We start from the raw sequence: 12,417 nt of genomic DNA on the forward strand, positions 1-12,417 counted from the left end.
CGTAGTAGTAAAATTACATTTTTAATAACAATAAATGAACAAACAAAAAGGAATTGAGGCAGAACAACACATAACAAAGTTCCTTTGAAATTAGACTATAACCGAAGAAAAGAAGAAAAAAAAAAAGGCCTTAGTATGTTTTTTTTTACTAACAGAGTTAGTATCAAAGCATAGACACGCTGGGATAACATCTTGGTGAACAGAACGGTGGCCCGTTAACGGGAGGACATACTGTATAGGCTCAAATTGGACTGACTGGAGAGAAGATGAACAGTACGTTTTTTAACTACTACGGGCGACAGTCAGACAAATTTTTCGGAAGTGCATTATTTGTCAATTTGGTCGATAGCAGGCGATGAGTCGGAAAAGTGGGCGGGGGAACGTCGGCCGAAAAGATAAACATAATTAATCTTTTGGGGGCGATTAAGCGACACTTCGCCGTGGGTTTCTAAGGTCTCGATCTGTTAAAACATAGGGTGAGACTCTCAGCCATACCTGTGGCCCTCAACTACCACGGGGGCCCCCCCAGGGGGAACATGTGGCCCTCAACTACCTGCTTTCCTTCCTTTAACCCATTCTGACCCGAGATCAGATTCATACGAGGTTTCCACTGGACACACACACACTGGTCTGATTATAACCCATTCTGACCTGAGATCAGATTCTAAAAAAATGTCAAGTCGTTCTTCGATTTTTCAAAAAAATAGCAGATCTACAAGCTCGTAGCGCGACCACTCGGTGGCGCGCTACGACCTTGTAGATCTGCTATTTTTCAATAGCTAAGGCATAACATGATGCCAACACCAAAAATGGGTTCCCGTTCAGAATGGGTTAACATTTTGATACATCATAATATGTTTCCTACCCTAAATAGAAAGTTTCATATATACACATACAAATACAAAATAAACTAAAAAAAGATACCAGATAGACAAAGACGGCATTGAGAGACATAAAACAAAACAAAAAAAACTTCACAAATATCCAATTGCGCAGAACCTCTCGACAGTGAAGTGGTTAAATTCATGGTCCCAGTGGGTCAAGAAATATTTCATATTCCAAACCTCCCTAACGGACCACTGCCTCGTACGGACCACAGTAACAATGCTGAGAGAGAGGGAGGGGAGAGAGAGAGAGAGATTTCCTTGCTTCGGTTATATAGCCAGCTGATAACCTTCCCACGTTTCCTCTACCACCACGTGCGGGTCATTGTCTACAGTCCGATTAGCGACGTGGCGCGACTATAATATTTCAGCCTCCATAACTAGCCATCTGCATGTGTTGTGAATGCAGATAAATGGTCAGAGAGGAGCTAGACAAGAGGAGAGAGAGAGAGAGAGAGAGAGAGAGAGAGTCTAGTAGTGCCTTTGGTTACAGAAGTCGTCCTCTACATTCCGTGGATCCACAGCAGCAGAGAAGCTCTTTGCCCTCCACGCTGCCAACCTCGTAGTTATAATCCCACGTCAGCTCTGTGCCTGCTCGGATTCGCCTGGAGACACACGCACGCACGCACGCACGCACACACACACACACACACACACACACACACACACACACACACACACACACACACACACACACACACACACACACACACACACACACACACACACACACACACACACACACACACACACACACACACACACACACACACACACACACACACACACACACACACACACACACACACACACACACACACACACACACACACACACACACACACACACACACACACACACACACACACACACACACACACACACACACACACACACACACACACACACACACACACACACACACACACACACACACACACACACACACACACACACACACACACACACACACACACACACACACACACACACACACACACACACACACACACACACACACACACACACACACACACACGCAGAGTTAAATGCACGTAAAAACACTGAGATCAATGGATTGTATTAATACTAAAATGTAATCACATGCATTATCTTTTCCTGTCGACATAGTTTAGTTTTTGTCGACGGGCATTTTTTCGTCATAGTTTTAATTGACGAAATCAACACTGGTGCACTGGTTTCCCAAACCTTTTCATGTCAAGGACCCCCGAATTGACACTAATTAGCTGATGCAAGGGACCCCCATTAATAAGAGAACATTTTTACGCCTCTAGCAGTGATTCTCAACCCGTTTTATCGTCAAGGAGCCCCCCAGTTTGACATGCATTAGTCTACGGAACCCCATTTAATGACATTTCTATCTGCCCATAAGGCTCCATTTGGTTCCAAACTATCATTTAGCTGGGGACCCCCTGGAACTGCCTCAATGACCCCTGGGGGGGGGGTCCCACAGTGTAGCAGTGTGAGGACAGACTGACAAGAGGGCACCGTTTCGACCGGAACCCTGCCCCCGATATGATTCAACAGCATGTTACCCCGTTAGCTGTAATTCAATTATTGTCACGGATAACGAACGGTGAGAACAGCTGGGGGGGAAGTTAATCAGTGGAAGATGATGTAACTCACTTGCTGGCGAAGAACGCGACCCAGGGGAAACGCAGGTCATGGGTGTCCACGAACACGTTCTGGACAAACAGGTTGGGACTGCAGCTATGCTGCAATGAGAGAGAGAGAGAGAGAGAGACAAGATGGAGGCACGGACAGGACAGAGATGAAGAGGAGAGACGGAGAGATAGAGAGAAGAGAGGTGGGAGGAAGAGGAGATTTGGAGAGAGAGAGAGAGAGACCGTGATAAATATATAAGTTAACGTCTCCAAATGTGATCAAATGGCAACCGGCGTTGAGCTGAATATGAAAATCATCTCTTTCAAGTGGAAACCTCTATAGGTCCAGAAAAGTGAAGTGGCCCTTTGACCCATTTTGGACTGCGGTCGATTAAAAAGGTTCTGAAAAACCTATGTTTCTATGTCAGTGGTGCTTAACCTTTAACCAAATACCTTAACCTGTATTTGGCCGAGGACCCGCCATCTGAAAATGTGTTGTTCCAGGGACACCCCCCCCAGAAGCAAAGATTTGAGCTAAAAATGCTCTGAAATAATATATATTCAAAGATTTGCGCCACATTTTCATGATTTTTCAAAAAAATAGCAGACCTACAAGCTCGTAGCACGGCCCCGAATGCTTGTAGATCTGCTAAATTTCCAACAGCTAAAGCATAACATAATGCTTAAAACACCAAAAGGGGGGCTGGGCCGTGGCTCAGCGGTCCTAGGCACCTTGGCTGCTATTAATCCAGTCTGGCAGTGTGCCGCGGGTTCGACTCCCGATCCCGACGGCCTTTACTGCATGTCACCCCCCCCCCCTCCCCCTCCCCATTTTCCATTATCCCTCCATAAAAAATATGAAATAAAGGTGAAAGCCTTTATTTTATAAAACATAAAAAAATTATAATGTAATAATATAATTATAAAACATTTCTTTTTAAAACATGAAGAAAAAAAAAAAGAAAAAAAAACACCAAAAGGGGTTCTCGCCCCAAAATGGGTTAAATTCACAAAGAAACACAAAAAGATAAAAAAATATGGAGATAAGAGGTTTCCGCCAGACAGGCAGCTGTGGCGACAGTATATATAACCCTTTTTGGTGGGCGGAAACCTCTTAACTCCATATATTTTTTTAATATATATATATTATATATATAAAGTTGAACCAACGTTGAGGTATCGGCCCAGGTTGCCCTCCAGCTTGGCGTCGATGATGTAACAGGACTCCTCGCCGTCGAAGAACTGCCGGGTGTTCCTGGGGCCGTCGGGGCCCCCTCCTCCGGTCTGACCCTGAGCGGCGGCGGCCTTGGCGGCCGCAGAGCCCCCGGGGACCCCCCCGGGGACCCCGGACTTCACCAGCACGCCGTGGCTCTTCAGGGCGAAGCCTCGCGTGGACTTGACCGCCACCTGCTTCTTGTTGGCCACTGATTGGGGAGAGAGAGAGAGAGGGAGGGAAGGTTAGAATCGGTTTTTTTTTGGCAGCTGCTTCTTGTTGGCCACTGATTGGGGAGAGAGAGAGGGAGGGAAGGTTAGAATCGGTTTTTTTTGGCAGCTGCTTCTTGTTGGCCACTGATTGGGGGAGAGAGAGAGAGAGAGAGAGAGAGAGAGAGGGAGGGAGGGAAGGTTAGAATCGTTTTTTTTTTTTGGCAGCACATTTTAGTTTTTAAGTCACAGGGTTGTATTTTGCGTGTCTTAAGTACCAGATCTTATTACTTAACTTAACCCATTCTGACCTGAGATCAGATTCTAAAAAAAATGTCTTTTTGAAAATGACAGTTTTCTGAAAAAGCTAATGTTTCTATATGTCAGTCGTTCATCGATTTTTCAAAAATAGCAGACCTACAAGCTCGTAGCGCGCCACCGAGTGGCGCGCTACGAGCTTGTAGATCTGCTATTTTTGAATAGCTAAAGCGTGACGTAATGCTGACACCAAAAGGGGTTCCCCGCCCCAAAATGGGTTAAGACCTGGAGGTGCGATCAAATGCCATTTGACTATTCCGAGTGGCCAAAGAGCATTGACCCACGCCTCCAGGTCTTAAGTTAAGTAATAAGACCTGGTACTTAAGACACGCAAAATACAGCCCCCATAGTCTCTTGAATGGCTTTCATTTTGTTTTAGTCACGTTTTAGTCACCTGGAATGTCCTGGTGTTAGTCTAGTTTTAGTCGACGAAAATATCATTAGATTTTAGTCGACTAAATCTACAGATGATTTAGTCGACTAAAATGTATTTTTTGTCAGGCCTCGATGCCGTCGCAATGGCTGATTTTTTTACACTTGCTGAAAATAGCAGATCTACAAGCTAGGTCGGCTAGGTCGACTATGCAACCAAGTGTGAAATGACTCGTACTGGATTTCTTGTCCCTTCCTAACATTTTAGTCTAGTTTTTATTCGCAGACTTCACCGCTATACCTGCTTCTTATTGGTCACTGATGGGGAGGGAGGGAAGGTTAGAATAGTTTATTTTGAATATAATATATTTTTCTAATTCAGTTTTAATTCGTCTTTAGAAGGGATTTACTCGTTTTTATTAGTTTATATTTTTTTGTGAAAATGCCAATGTCAAGTGCAGGATTGAGTAGTACTAAAAACGTAACAAAAGATCACATTTAAAAACGTATTCAGTGACATATGAACTACCAACCATCCACAAACAATTGTAATAAATAAAAAAGTTAGTTTTGTAAACACACTATATAGTTATTGTTTTATTATTATTATGATTATAACCGAAGGTTAAATAAATAGTTTAATATAGCAATATAAAAAAGCTGGTCGTCATCAAATGTGTTTAGGAGGAGAAAAACTGATTTATATATATTTTTTATCCAAAATGAGTAAACAGACTCTTCAGACAGACTCTTCACATACTAGAGCATGTATAAAATAGGTGTCAAGAGCTGAAATCGACATAAAATAAATGCTTAAACATGTAGCTAGGTGTAACGTTAGAGTCCACAGAAGTGAACCTTTCAAGCCTGTTTTCTCAACTCGCCGTTTCTCTGCAAGACATTATACTCTATAAGCCATATCTCCCAAACCGGTGGGTTAAACTGAACAACCAATATGTCAATTTGAAGGTACGATTCCCTGCTTTCACATTCAGACATTTAAAAACAATCGGGAGCGATTCTCGGGCATAAATTATCGCCTAGCGTGAGTGTATAAAAGATCCAATCGTAATCCCTCCGATCTTCTCGGGGGGCCGCTCACAGCGCGATCGGCCTGATTATTCTGTAGTGTGTGGTGCTATCAGATTTCAGATTGAAAAAAATAAATAAATCGGCTTGTGTGTGTAAGGCCACCTTTAGTTAGCCTCAGTCAGAAACGGTCACATATATGCAGCCCACCCCCAGACTGCCCCCCTGGGACCCTTCCTCACCGTGGGAGGGCTTGTTGTGTTTAGGAGGAAGAGGAACGTCTGATCCAGAGCTGATGGTCTGAACATCATCGCTGTCCGATAGCGTCATCACTTCCTGTTTCTTCACCAACTCACTACTGCTGCGCACACACACACACACACACACACACACACACACACACACACACACACACACACACAGTTCATTACCCACATTAAAGCTTCAATCTGTAACTTTTATATCCTAAGCGGCATTCGAACGCAGCGTTCCGCCAGCATCTCGACATGTTTGAGCAAAGGATAAATTATTGAGCTTTGACTTTGGTGCAGTAGCACTTGTCAACCAGTAGGTGTCCCCCTAGACCAGGGGATAAATGTAAAACCACTGCATGTGTGCTGTATTAGTAACATACTTGAACTCTGGCATCCCTAGTTTGTTTGGGAAGATCTTCAAATTATTATTATTATAAATTTTTTCTTTACATATTCAAAAATAGAGGCGTGCTCAACAAACTCATAACATTCCTTTAAAACAGTGGTAACCAACCTTTTCAAGCCCAAGAGCCCATTTTATTCCCAATTGTAAGCCAAGATCTACCACTAAAACGTGTTAGAAAAAACACTTGTTTTTTTGCTATTTCTGACAGGCTCAATGCATGTGCACACATCCACACAAAGACTAAAGCTTAAATTAGAATAAATACTTATAGTAAGTTATATTATCAATGTCAAATAATATTAAGACAAATTAGAAATAATTAGTATTAGAGATATTTTGTTTCTCATTTCAATGAATATTCACATTGGCAGATGTTCAAATGACATAGGCATAACATGACCATTATTTGCACAGATATGGTGACATACTCTCAGGGTCAGCCCACCTTTAATGAGACTGCTGTGACTGCACTTTATCTGCAAGCGTTTTGAAATCTGGTTCATATTTAGTGATTGCCAGTCTGAGGGTGTCATTAAGATGTGAGTCAGTCATACGAGTTCTAAACTTGGATTTTATTATTTTCATTTGTGAAAAGGCCATTTCACATAAGTACGTGGAACCAAAGTATAGGCATGCAGCTTCAGTGCACACGACACAATCAGAGGATACTTCTCTGCTCACAAGAGACCAAAATTCCTTCTCTTTAGCTCTGACCTGCAGGTGACAGTCACTTACTAATCCAATAATCTCCATTTAAATATCTGAAGTTAATGCAAACACATCCTGCATTTTATCGGACAGCAGTTCAATGACAGTAGGCTCAGTAAAGAGGAAAGGGTTTGATACAAAAGCAGCTACTTGACTCATGTGTTGTACTTCAACAAGTTTTCATATTTCATATTTATCATATTTTTTGCTCTATGTGTGCATGTGTACAGAATTCAAACTGTAGCATTGATTATTGTCACGGACAGAAGTCATTCTTTCCCTTTGCATATGCCCTGGAGTGCACTCGCCTATTAGTTTGCATTGCAGACTGGTATATTCAGTATATTTTTCTCATTTTTATATTTTTGTTGTTGCTGCGCAGCAGTTGAGGAGAACGCAACTATGCATTCCTTTAACACATTTAGTACCGGAACTGCATCAAAATAAAGGCGCTGCTTGCGCCAGAGTAATCGCCAGAGTAGTGATCGCTTCTATTTTGAAAGCCATGAACCGGAAATACTTTCTTAAAAAAGTTGACTGACAAAGTGCCATCACAATCTCCGATCATCTTAACACATAGACTGCTACAGGTTCTAGCGGACCAAGGCTTACTGGTGCTGAAGGCTTAACATGGGCTTTTTGAACTTTTTGGGGGGCCCACAGCGAGGGGCCTCTTATAGCGAGAATCACAATCGCATAAATAAAAAGAAAGCCCAACTTGTCCACTTCAATTTTAAAAAAAAATTATGATTCTACCATCTTCCATTCTGGAGATATTGACCTTTTTCTAACACCTGCTTTTGCCTGCACGCTGCTTGTGAAAAAAAACAACAGAGATATGGAGGCCTGAAGTTGACAGACATTTCAGTTCAGTTTTTTTAGTTCAAAAGACCGATATAAAATTGAGCACAAATAATATCCTATACAAACCATATACCGAATGAAAGCCCTGAATGTCTACTTTTAGGAGGAAAACAGTACACATTGTACACATATACAGTTTGTCACTAATTGGCTATTGAATGCAGCTTGCGCCCACCAGAGAACTTTAGAGAAGGCATGGACCCGAAGAACTATTATTCACAAAATAAGGCCTATAGCGACATGTACATACTATATACCGTATGAAACAGTAGACTCTCTGCTTTCATAAGAAAAATACCACCCAGAAAAATCACACCCCTGTGAAGTGAGCAGTGCAATTGCACTGCTCACTTCACAGGGGTGTGATTTTTATTATTATTACAGTATTAGTATTTTTCTTATGAAAGCAGAGAGTCGACTGTTTCATACGGTATATAGTATGTACATGTCGCTATAGGCCTTATTTTGTGAATAATAGTTATTCAGGCCCATGCCATCTCTAAAGTTCTCTGAAAAAGATAATTTTAGAGAGCATGGACCTAACAACTAAATATTCACAAAATAAGGCCTATAGCAACATGTACATACTATATACCGTATGAAACAGAATACTCTCTGCTTTCATAAGAAAAATACTAATACTGTAATAATAATAGAAATCACACCCCAGTGAAGTGAGCAGTGCAATGTTGCACTGCTCACTTCACAACATTGCACTGCTCACTTCACAGGGGTGTGATTTTTATTATTACGAGTAAGACGCGCGAACGCGGAAGGCGAACGCAGATCGTAAATTGCAATAACAATTAGAATAAATTACAGACATGATCTGCAGGGTGTCATAGTTAGTGCTTGGACCACGCCAGCTCCATATATGGTCACAAAAGACGCCATCACACTCATGTCACCATGACTCAGCCATAACCATATAAGGAGTCCCCAAAGCAGGACCACGCCATCACACTCATGTCACCATGACTCACAAATCACTCAGCTCCATATATGGGCACAAAAGGGCCAGGTCCACATATACAGTAAGCGGGACAGACAGACACACACACACACACACACACACACACAGACAGACAGACAGACAGACAGACAGACAGACGTGATCTGCTAGGTCTCATAGTAAGTGCTCATTGCATTCGCAATTACAGTATTAGTTTTTTTCTTATGAAAGCAGAGAGTCTTGATGCACATTATCTGATCATAAAACGGACTTGGAAACTTTCTTCAATCGTAGCCCCATATGTGCCCTCTCCCTACGCTCATTGAACTCATTCTGTGATTCGAGCTACAAACAATCGCAGTAACGGGGGGGGGGGGGGGGGGGGGGCAACTAGGCTTTGAGGAAATGATCTTGCATAATCAACATTATTGTCGATTGTCGTGTGCCGCTCCAAACATGTCCAGACATACCACTAACCTCATCGATCCAGTCTCGCGTATCTATAAGGTGAGACGCGAGACTGGATCGGATTGTGTCTGGACATGTTTGGGAATAAAACAAGAAAAACAACGAGATGGATGCGGCAGCAGCAGTCAGCAGAAGCAGCACGTCAACGTATTTGGAAGAAAAAAAACGAGAAAGCACCACCTGTCGTTGCAAGACAAACACCCGTATGTTGCTGATAGACAGATAATAATCGATCCGATTTTGTCCTGCCGTTCATTTTATCACATTAGGTGCAGGGCAGGCTGCTCGACGGTGAGTTTATAATAGCCTGTTGTAACGAGAAAGGGGGATGGATTGGATGGTTGGATGCCAGCAGCGCAGCAGCAGTACGGCTTGCGATCAGCGACCAACGTATCATGGCGGGCCCTCGATAATGATGTGCAATCTGTCCATGACTAACTCCACATGTGTCTGGCAAACGTTACGTTATGAAATCAAATGCCGATCGTTGCAGGTTTATATACGGGCAGAGAGCAAATCGCGTTGTATCTTGTTCCGAGAATGAGAGTGCAGGGGGACTCGGGAGTGGGGGGGGAACTGCCAATGCGATCCAAGAGGAAGAGACCCCCCCCCCCCACCATTCTCCCTCGGGAGAAACCATGTAGAAACAGGAGGGGAGGGGGAATCGAGTGTATTCACACAAACAAGAGCATTGTCCCATCCATTTTAGATCCCCTGACATCTGCGTTGGTCTATGCCGGACGGCCGTATCCATTACGTCGTACGTCCTCGCATAGACCAACCAATAGGCGGTGCCAGACGCTTCTCAGACCAACACCTCTTTTCAGCAGGGGGGGGTTTTAACTCTTTTTAGAGCCGATCGGTGTTACATTATGAGTTGTCCGGGCGCAAATATAGTTGAACTATAGTAATCAATAAAAATACGTTTTTTGGACCATAAAACGTATAAAAACGTTATGCGCTTCTTGCGCTTGGCTATAATAAAACGTTTAAAAACGCTTTCAGCATTCTATGAGTTAATATATTTATATACGCTCCAAAAAGAGTTCATATTTTGCGGGAGAGACGGATGAGGAGCAGAAACGCAGCGCCAGCATATCGATCCATTCATCACCACGGAGAGCGCCCTGGATGAGGAGATACGAGTCATTCTTTCCGCCGCGCTAACATGGGAGTCAATGACAAGCTAATAGTTGTACAGAGCGTTAGCATACGGCAAGCGAAAAGCGAAATGCCAAAAAAAAAAGAAGTAATTATTCTGAATATTATTATCTCGCCCCGCGTCGTTTGGACGTCGCTAGGACGTCCACAGACGTCTAAGGCACCTCTCGGTTCCAATCCTTATGACGTTTCAGGACGTATTATGTACAAAATGTGTTAAGCAACACAACTTCTGCAGCTGCATCCATATGTTTAGAATTTGCATCAATGATCAAATCCCAATAATAAAATATATTATAACAACGAACAACGAAAACTGAAGGAGCAGGGCGCTATCGGCTAGTAGTCCCAACTCAAGTGTCTGCAGCCTGTCACGAGCCCGTAATGAACGCACGTTGTTCCGTATTTTAATGTCGGGTCGGAGAATAAATACAGTATGAATGACGGCGGGATTTATTTGACAACTCTGTCCTGCTTTCTTCACGAGAAGAGAAGAGCGCTCACAGCTGCTAATATGGTAGCAGCCCTGTGGCTGACCTGTCAGTTCTCTTTACGGCTTGTTGTGAACCTTGATATGAACCTGGGTCTGGGAAGCTCAGAGCTGCAGCCATTGGCTCATGATACGAGCACACACCAATGGGACAGATCATTCAGTGTTGCTAAGATACCACCCCCCCACCACACACGCACACACACCCTTGGACGATGGGGTCTATTCTCAAACTCAGAGCCACAGCGCTCTGCTCAAAATTAATTTGCATGTGACGAGCGGCACTGACATTATTCAAATGGGTCGGACACTTCGCGATCGACTGGAAACGTTCCCGCGATCGACTGGTAGCTCGCAAACCCCTGGTTGGTTACCCCTGCTTTAAAAGAAGCCCATATGTTGTTCCAGGGACGCCCCCCAGAAGCAAAGTGAGTTAAAAACGTTCACTCTGAAAGAATATATATTCAAAGATTTGCGACACATTTTCACGATTAAAAAAAAATAGCAGACCTACAAGCTCAAAGCTTGTAGATCTGCTATTTTTCAATAGCTAAAGTATAAGATAATACTTAAAACACCAAAAGGGGGTTCCCGCCCAAAATGGGCACAATAAAGTGATTTGGAATCTAGATGTGATTCAGTCTGAAATATGTGTTACGTTCTTCTTATGGACGGCAACAATCAAATAAATCAATAGATTGAAGGGAATACAGTACACATCACATTATTTATAACATGAGTCAAACATACCTCTTGTCTTCTCCACCCTCCTGGAACGCATAAAAGAAGAGGATCAATTATTATTTTATTATTCATAGTCTTTTGAATAAAATGTCATTTCTTTTCAGTAATTTGTTCGTCATCTGAAATGTGTTAAGTGTTGGTCTAGTTTTAGTCAACTAAATGTCATGAGATATTGTCGAGAAAAAATACATTTTAGAGGGACTTGATGGCCGCGTCGCAACGGTTGATTTTACACTTGGTTGCATGCTGAAAATAGCAGATCTACAAGCTAGATCTGACCTACATAATGTCAGTGTCTGAACGTAAATCAAATTGCAGTTATGAGCAGACTTCAACTGAGTAGGCCACATAAATCTCAATGCATATCGCCCCAGGCAGATGAAGTCTGGCCCCTCTCAGTGCATATCGCCCCAGGCAGATTAAGTCTGGCCCCTCTCAGTGCATATCGCCCCAGGCAGATTAAGTCTGTTCCCCAATCAATGCATATCGCCCCAGGCAGATTAAGTCTGTTCCCCAATCAATGCATATCGCCCCGGGCAGATTAAGTCTGTTCCCCAATCAATGCATATCGCCCCAGGCAGATTGAGTCTGGCCCCTCTCAATTGTGGGGGGACTTCACGGCCGAAGCGGTGACGAGACGACGAGATTTCGTCTTGAACAAGACTACAACCAACCCAGTATGCAAACATGGGGCGGGAGAAAAAAAAAGAAATTGCTGAG

At 43.1% G+C, this 12,417-nt stretch overlaps 1 protein-coding gene across 1 annotated transcript in view; it reads right to left on the minus strand.

Moving 5' to 3' along the window:
• Positions 1 to 12,417, minus strand: part of LOC308318483 (histone-lysine N-methyltransferase SETDB1-B-like) — a 46,466-nt gene continuing 34,049 nt past the window's right edge. The window contains exons 21-25 of the mRNA XM_080768054.1: positions 11,704 to 11,723; positions 5,893 to 6,011; positions 3,680 to 3,933; positions 2,532 to 2,620; positions 1 to 1,489 (exon numbers count right to left, since the gene is read on the minus strand). Coding sequence (XP_080624180.1) covers positions 1,372 to 1,489; positions 2,532 to 2,620; positions 3,680 to 3,933; positions 5,893 to 6,011; positions 11,704 to 11,723 — 600 coding nt within the window. The 3' untranslated portion in view covers positions 1 to 1,371. The remainder of the gene's footprint in view (positions 1,490 to 2,531; positions 2,621 to 3,679; positions 3,934 to 5,892; positions 6,012 to 11,703; positions 11,724 to 12,417) is intronic.

The sequence above is a fragment of the Protomyctophum bolini genome (genome assembly GCF_963924005.1).
Source record: "Protomyctophum bolini genome assembly, chromosome: 7".
Taxonomy (NCBI): domain Eukaryota; kingdom Metazoa; phylum Chordata; class Actinopteri; order Myctophiformes; family Myctophidae; genus Protomyctophum; species Protomyctophum bolini.